Here is a 17,233-nt window from a genome sequence, read left to right as displayed (position 1 = left end):
ACTATGTAATTTGGCTGACATCTTTACGAGCCCGAGCGCAACTTGAGCGACTTTCAACGACATCAATAAAACCTGCAGGCATTCAATAAAAATTTCTAGGCCGTAGCACATTTCGTCGCTCGTTTCCTGCCACTTGGCATTCAAAAGTGCAAAAAAAAAAAAGAAGAGTGAAAGACGAAGAAAACGAGCAGCAAGCTGAGAGTTTCTGTCAGCGCTTTTACTTTTTCGGCTTTTTTTTTGGTTCAACGTGAAAATGCTTTTTAGCCAGGGTAAGTAAGGCAAAACTTTCTATACGTGCACAAAAAAAAATCTTTGCAAGGAAACTATTGTTATAAGATTGACATTGACTTAATACTTAATAAAATTAAACATTTGATATAATTTCTCGTTGACTTAGAAATTAAACATCAAGGCTTTATATTTAGTATTATTGTAAAAAAAAAACTTATACTTATATACTCAATAATTAATTCATTTTTATTACTATTTGGAAGATATAATAACCTTGCTCAAAAGTGGTATCGATTTCGATAGAAACATTCTAAAGTGAAAGCCGGAACAGGCCTGTTTATTCTATTTTAATAAAATACAAGCTTTGGGGGTTTTTCTTTGGGTGTGTTGGCTGGATCATATGGATGCCTTTATGTGTGGATGGCTTTTGGCTTTACGCTCACTAACGAAAGGCCAAAAGGTGTCAAAGTGCGTGTGGTCGTCGGGTGACGTTTTCATTTGGAGCCAGTTCCTTTTGGGCTTTTTTGCCATGGCTGAAATCGGAGCGGAGTCATAAATAGAACGCTGCGACTGTGGCCACACATCTTTGTCAAAGGCTCATTATGCAAATTGCGCACCAACCACGCGCCAAGCTAATTTGTCACTGTCTTCAGTTGTCAAGCGTCACACTCGCCCACTTGCCCATCTGCCACGCCCACATTCACTGGCCAAAGGCAGTGGAGGCGGCAGGTGAGACGGTGGTGCCTCCACCATGTTAACCATGGCCCAGAGGCACTCACTCGACCGGTGGCTGCTGCTTTCAGCTCTATCACTTTCATTTCCTCGGCCATAAATTAGCAACACGATGCGCCACCTCATGCTGGCCAACTCCCGATTCCATATTCCTGACAGTTCTGGGCAAAAAGGTAGCCATATTTCCTAACCGGTTCCAACTGGCTTACGGACTGCTGACTACTGCCGACCAACTGACTGGCTGACTGACTGACTGACTGACACACTGGGCGAAATATTATTCCGTTTTGTCCAGCTGCTGGATGCGTGCGGAATTTATGATTACTTCCGGGTATAATGAAGCAGCCACGTGCGACCAACTCATCCCTTCCGGTTTAGTTTCCCTGTCCCCTCCAGACGCGTCTAAACAACTAATAGCTGCGAGTTCTCGTTCTCTCAAGATCTCCTCATCGCTTTTTCCCGGGGTCGCTATGAAAAACTGCAGCTGCACCAGCCTCTCAAGTGGCCGTGGCCCATGCACTGCACTTCAGTTCAGTTCAGTTCAGTTCACTTTGCTCCTCTGTAAGAGCCTCCAGTCTGAGCCCGGCCAGACCCTTCTGCTTTTCTCGCTTTTCCCTCTGGCTGCTGTTTTTCTGCTCCTGCCGCTGACAGCGGAGACAATTTTCAATTAAATAAATGGCTCGTTTTTTACGCCACACGCACAATGGGACCAAACACTTCAAAACGCGGGTTAATTGGCTAACCACAATAGGGATTAAGTGGGACGCTTTAAATAGTTGAGAATCTGCAGCTTGACCCACCATTCTTATGCATATCGTTTGGGCTTAAATACGGTATGAAAGTGTGGCTTTAATATGGTATTCATGGATATTTATGGACAGCGGAATCCGCTGGCTGTTTTGTGGTGATAAGTAACCTCTTATTTTTTAAGGGAAAGCAAACAAATACAATTTGCTAGGGATTTTAACTTATTTATAAATGTGCCTTAAAGTATGCAATGAAAAATATAAGGGCCTTTTTAATAAATCAACTTCACTCTCGGCTTAAAAATATTTTATATATTATAGAATGCATACTTTTGGAAACCTTTATAAGTAATCTATTATTTACCGCCCATTCTATTTAATAGATAACTTAACCACTATAGAACTATACGACTACTTTCTCCAATTATTACTACAGGCCCATTGTCTGATACTCTTCTGGCCAAAACGGTGAGCGCATAAGTCATCGTTAGTAAACAATTTTGCAGCTGAAATGTTTGTGAATTTTTGCCTAGCCAGCGCTCAGTTCACTTAGTTGAGTATCAGTTAAGATGCGGCCGACTTGGGATTTAATTGGGTCTGGTCTCGGTTTAAGGTCACGCTCTGCGGAGTACAAATAATTAAAGTGCATCACATCTTAACGCAGAATTATGGCATAGGAAAACCCATTGCTCACCGTCAGCCGCCCACACTTTCACACAAAGCCCGCCCACGGAGGCACTCACAGATTTCCAACAGGAAGTTACATGGGTTGGCCATTTACCGGGGCCAATCATAAGCCGCATAATCTATGAAATCGAGTCCTGCGAAGGAAGCTTAAACCTGGACGGACGCTCTTGGCTGCTAAGTTAAAATTATTGTACATCGGCTTAAGCCCTTCGCCGGGCAGTTGGCTCAGTTTAATTGGGGATGGTCGTCAGCTGGAAGTGAAATGCTTTTAGCTCGCTCCATTTAAGCCCGACTGCATATGCCGAGATTGCCAGTGAGATAATGATATATGGACAGCAGCTTGCCGGGCCGACTAATGAGCCAAAGTGAATTGTTGCCCGACACGTCAAAAATCAACGCAATTTGGCTGGCATTATGTAAAGACCAGAACTCTGGCCAAGATGAAGGCGAGGGAACCAAGCAGCCCAGCAGCCGAGCAGCCAAAACAGCCAAAAAGCCAAACAGCCGAACAGCCGCGTGGCCAAACGGCAAAGTTAATTTCATTAAGGAAATGAAAAAGTCATATATCATTTTTGCCATCGTCTAACATGTCCATTACAAAGGCAAACGCCCGGACATCCACCCACTTTCTCCAGACTTTCGTTTTTCCCATCCTCATCCACATCCACACGAGCATGTCGGCCATCTTGGGACTGGTGAAAAGAAATGGCCGAGGAGGAAATGCAGTGCCCGAAAGTTAAATTAAAGTGTTGAAAATAGCCAAAGCCGAGTAATAAATGTTCCATGCCCGTGCCTTTGACGGGCTGCCCTGAAATTAAAATGCATTATTCAATGGCCAAAAGTTTGGGCCTTAAGCCTTAAGACGGGCGGTGGGTGGTATGGCTTAGCCGGGCATTAGCAGCCATTTACATGTGAGTTTAAAAAAGCCAAAGACGCCGTGCCCCTAACTCCGGCAGATAGCTAAAAGTGTTTCACGTTTCACGGACCATTAAACGCCGAGTTCGTCGAGTCATTTTGAGCGACTTATCGCTCGGGGAGCCTGCCTGCATTGTGCCGCCTGATTGATTTCTTTATGCGTGGCCATAGCCCCTCAGAATGGGAAGTCGGGACAGGGGACCTAGGACCTGGGACCGGGATCCCAACTCCACCACCCGTTTAAAGCGGCCTGCTGCTGACAGCACTGGAATTTTTTAATAAGGCTCAAAAGGAATTTTTATATGGGCCTGTGAGGGGGGGTATTTTAAGCCAGAGAGGGCTGGCTAAAACATAAGCAGAATAATAAAACAAATATATAAATCCACACGTCCTGGCGCAATTGCTGAAACGCATTTCGCATTCAGATTGCCCCTCGATTATTATCAAGTTTTGAGTTATAATCCATCGAAAATTGCTATCCTATCTGACGCCAAGGACATCTAATTCTCTTTCGATTCGTCTGCTCGGCATTTCCTGCATTTATTCAGCGTAATTAACGAAATTCCCAGGTGTATACGAGTTTCGTTTCGGGTTGCCTCTCCTCTGAGCCTGAGCTTTCGTCCCGGGTTTTGGGGGCATTTGAAATTCAGGCTGCGTAAATCTTTTATTGGCACGAAATGCCTAGGCAAAAGGTCCGCCAAACAGAGTTGCATAATAAATTATCGATGCGCCGCTAAGAATTTTAAGTGGCGGTCCCTGTTCGGGCGCTAATCAGCGGCCAATGGTGGCGGTCCCTACTCGGCCACCATGCAGCGACCAGTGGCCATACCCATTTCGACAGTTCGGAATCCTGCGCTCGGATAGCTTGCTCCCAATCTCCTTCTCAGAATTTCCACTCGACGACCCCACTTGTCGCTTGTCAATACCCGCAGACAAATAAATTCTGCTTATCGCACGACAAACCCTTTCTGCACTTTCTTTTATGCCGCCCGTTTTACTGCTCTCCTTACAAAGTGCACTTGGCGGTGCTTTTGTCCGCCCATGAAGCTTTCTCCTCGCTTTCCCCCCCCCCCCCCCTCCATCAGCGACTCTTTTGATGTTTTCCCTGCTGCTGCTGCTGCTGCTGCTGCTGCTGGTCACAGTTTACTGGCAGTGCGGCAAGAAAAAAAAAAAGGTAGGGGGAAAACGCAACGAGAGATAAAAGTTTTGCGCACCTTGGCAGCTCTTAAAACGGGCATTTACTTTGAGTTTTCGTTTTGTGTCTTCCCGGTGTCGTGGCAGTTTATTGTTTTTATTGTTTGATAATTATCGCAGGCCCCGGTCAGTGCAAACAAAAACAGATAAAAACCAAGCAAGGAGGCCCCCCACAAAGGACCATTGTCTGACAAGAGCTCAGCATCAAAATCAACACCTAAATGTTCTTTAATCTACCTAAAATCTCGGCCAGCTGAAGCAAATACAGAGCCTCGACAGTGCGCTACTTTCTATCCTACGGCATCCAATTTGTCGCATGTGTCCTCTTTTCGGGGATATGTATAAATACGGTTGACAGTTAATGAATGCGTCGCTATGCCAATCGACGACCCATCGAGTGGAGGGGAGGAGGGCCGCACATGGGAGAACTCCGCTTTTGATCTTCAATTCCCGTGGGAATACGGCGAGCCTTCGCTGCTCTCGTATGCAAATTCATTAGGTTAAACATGTGTACCGGCGGGCCCTGTCTCATGGCATATTTAAATGCCGGGAACGCGGTGCGGCGTCCTGACTTTTTCGAATGTACTTTCAGTTGATTGATAGCTGGATATTGTAATGAATATTTGATTGGGGCAAGTATTTCGACGGCGCTCCAGACTCAGCTTGCAACCCAGTTAGTTGACAGAAATGTCAGAATTTTGTCACAACCAAGGCAATACACAAGTGCCGGAGCAGTGACATTTCACCCAAATAAGTGACATAATTAGCCACAAAAGGCGCAAGGATGTGGGCTTGTCTTGAGATATTTTGGCAGGTAGCTATGCGGATTGTAAGACAGCTTTCAATTTGCGCAAATGCACTCAAGTTTCTGTCTCAAGACAGGCAATTGGTAGGAGCACTAGTAGTGGCATCTCAGACGGCAGCCGGTGTATTGTCGTATTAGCCATATTGTCTAGCTGCCAATCTGTCTGAAGTCTGTCTGGATTTTGGCTTCTTATTAGACAGCCTTGCAACTGCCAGACAAATATTGTCGTACTCGGCCTTAATTATTCATCAGTTCACAATTGGGGCGCACCGCCCACTAATCAGGCCTTTAAATTTCAATTTGATTGAGTGCTCAGACAAGGATATTCATGCATTTGCCACTGATTTATTGATATGGGCCACATTTAATAATGCCAGTTAAAGCAATCCGCATCCAAAGTTGTGCTAACGAGTTTCGGCACCATCACGTGCAGGAGGTGCCATAACATTTTTTCCTCTGAGCCAGCTCCAATTAGCTGCAGTTGCAATCCTGGCGGCGCTTACGTGACTCCCGGATTTGGCACAACTTCCCAAGTCATCCCCATGCCATGTGAAGTGCTTATGCTGGCTAATTTTATAATTTTCATGGCGCAGATAACACGGCTCAGAACAAGTTCTGGCAACTTCGGAAATCAGGTTTAGCTAATCCAATCTATTAATTTTGCTTAACGTCGTTCGCCTTTGTGAAGGCAAAAAAAAAAAAATAATGAAAATTGCCAGTCGGGGAAAAAAACGCCACGGCAATTTGGCACTGCACAATCATATCGCCGGCTTTTGTTAATATTTATTATTTATGGCGACAATTTGCCAAACGTTTGGCCATGCTCGATAAGGATCGCAAACGGTGTTTTAAACTTTTCGCAACGATCTTTCAGCGCAACGCGGTGCTGGAAAAAGTTTTCGGCTAAAACTTTGCTTTAAACAATTTCACAAAGTGCAGCGCCAGCGGAGAGATATCGGCCCGGAACAAATGGCCAACTTAAAGAATTCCTTTTCGACGCGGCATTAAGTGCAGCCGGCAGGGATAGTGTATAAAAGGCAATAAAATGCAATTATCTCAAACGGCATAACTGTCCCGTTTTTGGCAACGCTTGCCGGCCCCATAAATTGTCAAAGCGCTTGCCAAATGCGCCAGAGCGAGGGGATGGGGAAGGCGCAGAGGCACAGAGATAGACTCGACTTTGATCTAATTTGTCTGGCAGCGAATGCAGCGAATGCAGCTGCAGCGGAAGCAGCAGCAGCTTAAAGATGCCTGCTGGAATAGGGCCGGGAAATGGCGGTTTAAAGCGGCACAAGTTGTTGCGGCCACGCCGCCGCCTCTCGTCCCGCCCCTTTGGCAATGTTTGCAAATGAGCACGCCACCATTTTCCATTGCACGTTGCACACTTTATTAGTTTTCATACGCGCTACGTTCGCTGCTGCCGCCCGTCGGCAAAGGTACAAAACTTTTCCACCAGCTCCGCGCTTTTCCCCGCTACCCCCGCACCCTTTTCCACCCCATTTTCCCGCCCATCGACCGTGTCAACCATGCGCAAGTCAAATGCAAAACATGTAACTTTGGGCCCATGAAAGTTTTGCAACAAAAGATGCAAATTTACCCCTAAACCCCTCCTTTCCTCCCCCGGCCAAACGTGAGTTTTCCGAAAAGGGAAAATCGGGTGTTGGGTGCTGGGTGGTGGAAAATACACTCCATGCCAGAGCTGTTTAACGGTTTAATTTTGCATGCAAATAATTAGTGCACCCACCGACCGTCCGTGGGGTTGGCTTTAAGGGCTTCGCGTTTCGAGAGCAATTGAAAAGTTTTCTTATAGCCATAAAGTGAATGCTCGGATCGGTTATATAGTTGCCCAACCCATGCAATTAGTTTTGATTTTCATTTTTTCCGGCCACGTGTGAACCTACCTCCAAGGGATGCACAGAGTTTTGCTCGTTAGACAGAGCTAACATTGCGCATACGCAGTGTTATGGCCAAACAAGCTGAGTGCACGGCATAATACGATATATAAGCTGGCCAAAGGAGAATAGCCATGGCTAACCCTGTGAACTTTCTGGGCCATTTAGCAGCTGCTAACTCCTTGCCCCTGCTAAAATAATCAAAGGATGTTGTTTATTGAAGCGCCGGGCCAAATAGGAAATGGGTAACTAGCGGCATGTAATGTTAGTTTTATGAGCACGTGTTGCCATTTTTATGGCTCACCCCAAATCCTCATGCCTTGGCAAATAAACAATGTGGGCGGAAAGCCACAACAAAGTCCAAGACAAGGGCTCATTCAATAAGAAGGCAGCTCTTGGAATTGTTGCAGAATTTAAATATTTTCAGCTCAGAGCAAACCGCAGACGCAGCCATAAAGAAATTCTTTAATATTTTGATTAGAAGTGGTTGCGGTTTGCCGCTAAACGCAGTTGAGTGTTCCCTCATCTTTTTTTCTATTTGTATTTCTGCAATGCAAAATGATTTTATTTGACAGGCATTGTGCGGTGTTGCCGCAGGAAAGCAAGTAGGAGAAAAGGGTTGGGAAAAGGGGAAAATGGGGAAAATGGGGCGATCTGTGTGCCCGAAAAGTATGCACTGCATGTGCCGGGTTCAAATATAATTTCGAGTGTGTGCGAGTGCAGTTGACTGGGGAAAAACGGAAACGTCTGTGCCACATCCGTTTCCGCCTTGATGGTTATAACTTCTTTTTCCGGCGCTGGCCAATCAACGTTTCTGTGGCCAGGATCACACAACCAGCAGCAGAACATGAACGGGAACCAGCTGTTGCAGCTGTTGTCCCTTCGCTTATTCCTGGCTTTTCCCAGGCTTTTTCCCCCAGCTTTACCCATCCCCACTTCACATACACATTTGTTATTTTCAGCTCCGCTCGCCAGTGCGTTTGGCCAGTAAACTTCTTTCTGACAGCTGCACTTGTTGTCCTCCAGCTCGGGCTTAGCCCCCAGAGACTGGGACTGCGACTCCAAGTGGAACCGAAACTGGGACTTAGACTCGGCTCTGCTCTGCCTGGTGACACAAACAATAACAGCACAAAGGTGCAAACAAAGCGTGTGGAAACGGAGTAAACAAGTACCCGCCTAACCGAAGATCGAATGTCCTAAGACTCTGTGATGTGGCTGAGCATTTGCCGATTGATAGGGGCCATATCTTGCCAGAGCTTAGCTCTGAGTCGGAACAACAAATTGACCAGTTAGCTGCTTCAGACAGGTTGTCAGCCTATCTTTACTTCTTGATTTTCACGTCGACTGTTGAAAAACCTTTGACTTGAATACAAGTCTGAATTCTAAGCCAATAGCAGTAGCCAGTATACTTAACAACAAAACAAACAATTTTTATTTATATTTAAAAAAAATATAAAACACAATAAGTTGGATATTTTATATAAGGGTTTTTAGAGAGCTTGAGTCTTAGGATACAATAAATATTCATAAAAGGCTAGGGCACATATGTATTCATTAATTAAGATTAAATATTATAAAATGTTTTATTTTTAAATAGTTTAAAAGGCTGAACTTTGAGTTTGTAAAATGAAAATCAAATGGTAACGATTAAAGTTAAATAGGCTTTTTTGGCATACACAAAGCATGTGTATTTTAATTTGTCTACCTAAGCCATTCAAAACATTTCTTTGACGATCTTCACTTGCATACCAGAATGCTCATATATGCCTTAAAGTACGCCAGTCACTGATATTGTTGATATTTCATTTTTCTGTGCCGTAAGCAGCGTTCTCAAAATAAACTCTCACTGAGAAAAGTACGCATTTCATCAGGAGTGCTGGCCAGCAACTCAATTTATTTTGCGAAGAGTGAAAATAAAATTCGGCACTTGGTTTTAAATGCCGACAAACAATCAGCATTCGGCTGTGATGACGTCTGTTTGATCTATCCATTTGCATTTGCATACTGTGGCCTCGCCTCTGCCCCAACACCTTATGCAAAAGCATACATTTATACATATAGTCCTGTTTGCTGTGGGCGGGAGGCGTGGTCGAGTCACCTAGCACGGCCAATTCATAACAATTGCGTTTCATGTGCCGGCAACTTGACACTCAAGTGCGGCATGCCAACATATTTGCACTTGAATTGCCGGGAAGCGAGTTGCAGTTTATATGGAAATTTTTACGTTCACGTATATTTGCATGCACTGAAAATGCTTTACGAACGAAAAAACGGGGAAAAAAAATAAGGATACAAAGGTCGGAGAAGGTGGTGGCGCTTTCGGGTCAAACGCTGCATTGTACGAAAATTGCAACGGAATGGGGCAGGAATGGAGGAAAAGCGGACGAGTTGCGGCACTCAGATGGCAATCAATTTGCCGGATGCCGAAAGTAATTCGCTTGCAGTCTGAAATTCAGCATTACAGTTTGACGAGCACTGCGAGCGGTGCCAAAACGATCCTTAAAGCCACTTAAAACAACTGGGATGGCTTTAAGGATGGGCAAACTCCTTTGGATTCCCTGGTGGGGAAAATTGCATCCGGCCCTTATCTCGCCCATAAGCGTAACGAAAATAAAATTGTCTGGCAATTGCCGGCAAACGGCAAAACGGCAAACGGTGCTCGGCAATCGCGTCAAAGTTGCATATTAGCATTTCAAACGAGCGGCAGTTAGCCGAAAAATTGCTGCCAATGGTCGCCAAGAAAAGTGCGCCAAATTGAAAGGTGCAAAAGGGGCAGCAAAAAAAAAAAGAAGAAAATAGTAAATTCCCCATACCCCACACTCTATACCCCAAAATGGAGCAGCACAAAAGAAAGCCACTTAAATGCAGATTACAATAAAAGGTGCGGCAAGCTTTTTGCAGCTGACGGCTTTGGCATCGACTTTTGCATTTTCCATTTTTCCATTTTCCACTGGCATTGGCTGGATAGTTTGGATAGTTTCTGGGGCGCCACTGGCTTTGCATGTCTCACCTCCCTTCTTTTTTTTTTTTTTGGTGTGTGGCCTACAAATCAAATCGTCAGCAGCAGCGCCTTTAATGGCCGCCACATGCGAGGTGTGTTAAATAATTCCCTAATGCGTGTCACAGCCATTACCAGCTGCTAACAGCCTGCAGCCGGCAGCAAGGCAGCAAGGACCTTCGCCTCCGTCAGGAGCAGGAGTCGCTCCGGCATGCAAAATGCAAATGTCGGCGAGCAGGTGAATCACTCAAGCGGCTCACGTAGCGAGCTAGACGTAGACGCAGCCTGCAATGCCCCTGACTATGACTATGACTATGACGATGACGATGACGATGGCGGTGACGATGGAGATGGAAGTGGAGGAGGAGCAGTGGCAGGAGCAATGGGTCCTGGTGAGACCCTGAAGTTGGCAGAGTGCAAAACAAAAACGCTGAAAACGTCACAGAACGATTCCCGCTGCCAGCACGCATGACGAGCAGCTTTCGCACTCCCGCCGTAAACAGCACTTTACCTCCTTTGGTCACCTTAAAAAAACAAGGAGCCTTTAACAAAGCCGCAGGACTGGCTTTAAAGCACCGAAATTACACAAAAAAAGTACGTACAAACATTTTGGGCACAGCTTAAAGTATAAATCACTTTTTAGAAAGTTTCTTAATTTACAAAATAGGGAACACAGTTATTGCTTTAACATAGAATATTTCTTTTGGGTTTCAAATACGCTCTTAAATCGCTTTAAACTATTATCTAAAAAATTTTAAAGAAATTTAAATTTTCTTACCAAAATCTAAAGTGAAACTTCTCGTTTTGTAAGATAAAAGTAGTAATCTAAAACAAATGCAATTATACTTGTATATTATATTATTTAGTTAATAACTTTAAAGCATTTGAAACAAAAAGTAAGGATGCATTAATTTAGAGTATAGCACAAAATATAAATGATTTACGTTTGTGTTTATAACAGGAACTGTTTACCAAAGTCCAAACAAAAGTTTTTAGTATTTAGTTTTGTAAGTGAAAAGTAAAGTAAAGTACAGTAAAAGCTAAAATGCAGTTTTCCCTATCCTACATTTTAAACATTGTTAATTTTGCATCTTAATCTTTGATCCATTTAAGCATAGTTCCTAAAATGCTATTACGAGTTTAAAGTGCTCATTGTTCTCCCGGTACTCCAGCGCATTTCAATAAGTTTTATTAAAATATTCATAGTGGATAGTCTGCGAAAATGAAAGTTTAAAGCATTCCGCGATTGCTCTATATTCCGCGTTTTTATGTTCCCTTTTGCGTGGATTTTTTTCCGCACTCGTTTTGGTGCTCCCCAATCCCCAATCCCCGATTCCCCAGCAACTGTCCGCTGCAAGCCGTGCAGACGTTTAATAAATTGCCCTCAATTGTTTCCTCTTTTTCGGTTATGTGCATCAGTGCACCGCAACGCCAACAAACCACCGACCCACTGGGCTCTCGGCAAATTATTTCCGCTTATTGTAAATGATTTGCGCGGCAGCTCGCTTAAAGCCAAAAGTTTATTTACCCGCGCCGTTAAAATATTTCGAACGCCTTTGATTGCGACTAGCTGCAATCTCGGCAATTTTATTTGCGCTTTACGCTTTAAGCAAATTCCGGCAAGGCAAGGCAAAAGTTGCCACAAAGTTATTTCATTAGCTGCAACCGTGCTGAGAAGGGGCTCCTTAAAGGAGGATTTTATTAAGCTTCAATGCTTGTTAGTTGCTTGTTGCTGGCAAGTTCTTTCCTTGCTGATATTGTTTCTTGCACCTTTTGCAGTGAAATCAGATCGTAATCCATTTAGAGGCTAACTTTTTTAATTTCCTCGCCGTTGTCTCTGTATTCATTCATTCTGCAAGCGATGGGGCATATCCACGCGGCGTATACGTAATGCGGCTGTCAGCGCTCAGGGCTCAAATGTCAAGCGAACCCAACGCGACTGTCCCTGACAACTCTATGTGCATTTGGCAAAACGCATTTAGAAGCCATTTCCCATCGCCCAACAGCCAGGCCAAACGGGTGGAAAAAAGGAATAGTCAAAATAACTTTTAGTTAAGACATTTGCAGGTCCAGAGAACCGACATATTAATTTTCAACTGCCGCAGACAAAACTGGCGAATGAAGATGGCCAGATGGACAGCGGCAGCAAAAGCAACAACAATGATGGCAAACTGTATGCAAAGTGTGTCAAACTTGCAAAACAAATTGAAACTCAAATAAATGTCTGTGCAGTGAGAAGTCCGTTCGGTGACTCAGACAAATGCAGCGAGGGGTGATGGGGCAGACTTGCTAATTGTTAGTTTTAAATATTGAAAATTTCTTAGATACAGTTGTCTTACCTTCGGCCAGCCGAAGCAATTTGTTGCCGTCTGGCCAAATGCGTAAACAAAATAACTGACATTGCAAAAATGAAACATCGAAACTTCAGTCAGGCAGCAATTGGAATTGCTTAAGAGCAAACATTCGAGTTAATTGATTTTTGTTTGATTTCATTTTTGGATAAATAAAATGTGTATAAAATAAAATTAAATACAAGCTGCCATACAAATTTTCCAATTAGGAATGAATACAAAAAAAGGAACTATGCTTAAAACACAACTAGACCATGATAAATAATGCTGACTCAACCAAAAATGCGATCCACAACTGTAATGCAAACACAGCCACGATTTGGGAGCCTGGAATTGTTCTCGTCCTTGTGGCGCAGGAACATCTGGTAGTCCATCAGCTTCTTGGAGTCCAGAGGACCCCAATCGGAGTGCGGCTTAATTGAATGGCTAATGCGCCCCTTCAGCGTTCCCTTTGGCTGCTTGCAGTTGGCATAGAAGGCCCAGTAGAACAGCTGGCCAATAATGAAGCCAGAAACACACCAGCCGAAAACTGAAAGAAAAACGTGTTAAAGGCAATCTTTAATTAAAGCAGCAACATTTCTCACTTCTATAGGACAGCGGGAACTCCTGTCCGTTGTAGCTGAGTGGACGCATGGTGAGCAGGCTGTACACCAGAATGACAACCATAACCAGCGGCGTGACAATGGACCAGCATATCCGGTAGTAATTGGAGGTCTTGATGTTCAGCATGTATTCGGCATCCTGGCAGAGGCGCTTGGTGCCGTAAATCCAGCCCACGGCAATCAGCTCGAAGATGGCCGACACCAGGGAAACAAAGGTCACGCCAGTGAAAGTCCATCAGTGTAATGATGTGCTGACCCCCGGGCGTAATGTAGAATCAGTACCCACAAGAAATCCAATTGACGAGAGGCAGACCACGATGATCCACAGCTTGACGTTCACGAAATGGTCCTTCAGCACGGTCATGATGCAGCTGACCATGCCCACATTGCTGCCCACGCCCAGCATGAAGAGCATGACGAAGAAGAGCAGCGAGAAGACCTGCGGCAGCATCTTGAACTTGGCAATGGCGTCGGGATAGGAGATGAAGGCCAGTCCAGGACCTGCCTTTACCACACTGGCAATGTCCTTGGTGCCCGACTCGTGGGCCAGATTGCCCAGGATTCCAAAGATAATCACCCCCGAGAGCAGCGAGGTGAAGGTGTCCAGAGTGGTCACGATGTTGGCATCCCTGTACACATTGTGCCCAAATCGGTTGTACGAGGAGTACATGATGATTACGCCAAAGCAGACGGCCAGGGAGAAGAACACCTGGGTACGGCATTGTACCACACCGCCGGTTCCAGGAGTTTGCCCCACTGGGGCGTCAGGAAGTACATCACACCCTCGTAGGCCCCCGGCAAGGTGAGGGCTCTCACGAGCAGGATGAACATGACGACGTATGGAAACAGGGCCAGCACATAAGCCGCCTTGCCGGAGCTCTTCACGCCCCTGATGATGATCAGCGTAACTGTTAGCCAGGACAGTCCCAGCATTAGAGCCAAGCTGCCACTGGGATAACCTATTCCCTGGTCCAGCGACTCCGTCTCGTTCAGCACGACGCGTTGCAGGTAGAGCTGCGTGGAGGAGCTGAAGTTTAGCTGCAGCTGACCTTCGAAGGGCCGACCTCCGGATGCACTCACGCACCCGTCACCCCACTCCGGACGGCAGTAGCTCCAGGGCAGCTCCGACGCGAAGGAATCGAAGAAGTATCGCAACGTTAGGGCCATCACCGAGGCATAGTATGTGGCCAGAACGCCAAGGGCCAAAAGTTGGGCATAGCCTACACCTGAAAATTACAAAGTTTGAAATTTAATAAGTCGCTACATAATCATGGTATAATATTTTTTCCTGTTTACTAACCTCGCAAAGAGGTGTTGTTGTTTCGTTTAAATATTTAATGAGTAACAATCAAAAAGTTTTTAAACTAAGAGATAACGGACACACTTACTAAACACTAGCAACACTAGTTGCTGATCAAAAAAATATATACACGTTAAAGTCGCAAAGGTCTCCTTTACTGCGGAGCATATTTCTAATTAAAATTAAAAATAATAAGACCAATGTCGTTGACTCGGCTCATATATACGGATACCTACTGACAAACAAAGAACACTAACAGACTCCACGTTAAGCGAAGCAAACATGTCAATAATGTATGTTAAATATTATTTGATTTGAAATTTAATGTTATTGTTTTTAGTTTGTAAAATAGTTGGCCTGAAGACGGTTGCCATTGCAGGCGAATTATACGGAAAAGAAAATTTTAAAACATTGTTGGCTTATTAAAACTAGTGAACAAGTAGAAAGGTTATATAATAGAACTATCTAAAATTGGGAACGAAGAATTATTCCATTTGGTGTAAATTAAAAGATGATTAAGATATAAAACACAAGATATTCATATATATATATATCTTGCCTGTTTAATAATTTGTTGTTTCTTAGTTGCTAAACGTTTTTGTTATCGTCTTACCTCTCATGAGGGGTGCAAAGTCAAAGACCTGCACAATGCCACGACTGGAAAACTGGCCCAGCAGCATCTCCATGTAGTAAATCGGCTTTCCTACCACGAAAAGGACGATAAGATAGGGAATTAGGAAGGCGCCTCCTCCATTTTCCAGGGCCGTGAATGGGAAACGCCACACGTTGCCTAATCCCACGCTCAGGGCGATGCAGGACATGAGGAACTCCAGCGAACTGCCCCAGTTGTCGCGGGCCTTCTGATCCGGGACTAGCTCAGACGATTCCAATTCCACGGGCTGCACGGAATGATTTAGCAGCGCCTCTCCACTGCTACCACACTGAAAACAAATTAAATAAGTATTTAAAAATCAATTATAACGTAAAACCCGAAATGGTATATTTTTTGTCAGATTGATTTAGATATTTAAACCAAAACATTTTTAATTTGTTAATTTAACAGTAGCTTGACCCGACTGAATTTTTAAGAATAGTCTGTTCAATATTTTATCTCTTACATAGGAGTAAGCAATAATTGTAATTATTTTTAATTTCTTTCTTGTTTTTTTGTATAAACTAATTTAATTTAAATTTAATCCAGATTATCGTTATGTTAATCAAGCACATATTTAGGATAAGCATTAAGCAAAAGTATAAGACTTCGTTTCATTCTTAAATTCACTTCTTTGTTTAATCTTCGATTACACCAAATATTTATTTTTACCCAAGTCTCGATGGCTTAGAAATTGAATTAATTTTAGTGGATCAATGAATGTTTTCTTTTAATGAAAATGGTATAAAATACATTGTTTATAACAATATTGACTCCATTGTTTTTGTTATTATTTAAGCGTAGCCCTCATTACTTGGATGTTTGAGTAACCTTAGAAATTTCCCTTGGCTGCACTTACTCTGCTGGTCTCTAGATACGAAGGACCGCTCGCTGGGGTCTCCGTTTTCATATCTTTCATCGTAATGCGTTGCTGGAAATAAGATAATAATGGCAAAAAATTAGAGCCGAGTGGCAGACATTCCCAGACGCTCCTCAAATTCGAATTCAAATTGTCGCCGGCGGCGGTCTGAATTATTGAAATCTAAAACGCTGAATTGCAGAACTGCGGCACGAGCCGCTGCAGAACGTACGTATACAGTATAAATTCCTTAAAGCAAACCGTTGACACAATCTTAGGCCGCTTACAAAATTTACTACTTAGATTTAAAACAACAAATATATATTTATTTTAAATCTACGTATACAGTATAAATTCCTTAAAGCAAACCGTTGACACAATCTTAGGCCGCTTACAAATTTACTACTTAGATTTAAAACAACAAATATATATTTATTTTAAATCCACAATAATGAACGAAATATTTTACAACTTTATTTACAGAGAGTTAAGGCTGTACTTCGTTCAGTTTTCCAGCTGATGCAATCACATATTAAGATTTCAGCAAACTATATATTAATATTTATCCAGCGGCAATTGATGGGACCAATTGTTTGCCAAGGCAAAGGCCTTTTAAAATAATTTTAATTTAACAATATTGATACCTTTTAAGTATTTTTTGACCTGGATGAGATAGACGTGATTTTGCAGAATGTTATCAATCGGCACCATGGACACAAAAGCACAATTAATAGCCCGTAGGCAGCGAATACAAAAACAAACACTTTAAAATTAAACAACTAAGTTCTGCGAAACTTTTAAATTGTTCACTGTTTGCGCGAAATAAAATTACAGAAAGCAAACACCGCCGATCGAGAACCGTTTCATACACATTTCCCTTTGATTTGGTGTTTATCTAGGTTTGTTTATTCCCCTTTTATTCGGCTGTCTGCTGCCTTTCCTTGGACACAAGCTTCTGAAGTAAGTCGGAGAGCAGAGGCCGCCTTTTATAGAACCCGTTCACTCAAAACTCGGGTTTCGCTCAAGAGAGACTTATTGAAGGGTCTTCAATCAGACGGTCAATTTAGCTGATTGAAGTCCGAATCGGACTTGGGCGGTATTGATTCTTTGGTTATTGCTCTCGGGAAAGCTTAATTAAAATTAATTTTTGGCAATGTTTTAAAAGGGACCTTTTGATTGAAATATTAGTTACTGGAAATGTACCTTAAATCTGGGTTCAAGGCCGTCAATTATAAATTTCGATCGAAAAGAAAGTAATTGATTTAAAAT

At 43.4% G+C, this 17,233-nt stretch overlaps 1 protein-coding gene across 1 annotated transcript; it reads right to left on the bottom strand.

Moving 5' to 3' along the window:
• Window positions 1-12,486: 12,486 nt before the first annotated feature.
• On the bottom strand, window positions 12,487-16,910 carry LOC128258150 (sodium-dependent nutrient amino acid transporter 1). The gene is given in 8 exon segments (XM_052989600.1): window positions 12,487-13,080; window positions 13,136-13,376; window positions 13,378-13,428; window positions 13,431-13,870; window positions 13,873-14,379; window positions 15,067-15,394; window positions 15,965-16,036; window positions 16,609-16,910. Coding segments are annotated over 7 exon segments (1,884 nt in total). The 5' UTR covers window positions 16,025-16,036; window positions 16,609-16,910; the 3' UTR covers window positions 12,487-12,823.
• Window positions 16,911-17,233: the final 323 nt, after the last annotated feature.

The sequence above is a fragment of the Drosophila gunungcola genome, assembly GCF_025200985.1.
Source record: "Drosophila gunungcola strain Sukarami chromosome 3L unlocalized genomic scaffold, Dgunungcola_SK_2 000003F, whole genome shotgun sequence".
NCBI classification, from domain to species: domain Eukaryota; kingdom Metazoa; phylum Arthropoda; class Insecta; order Diptera; family Drosophilidae; genus Drosophila; species Drosophila gunungcola.
Note: the sequence above shows the minus strand (reverse complement) of the source record. Positions and strands in the feature narration are given on the sequence as shown.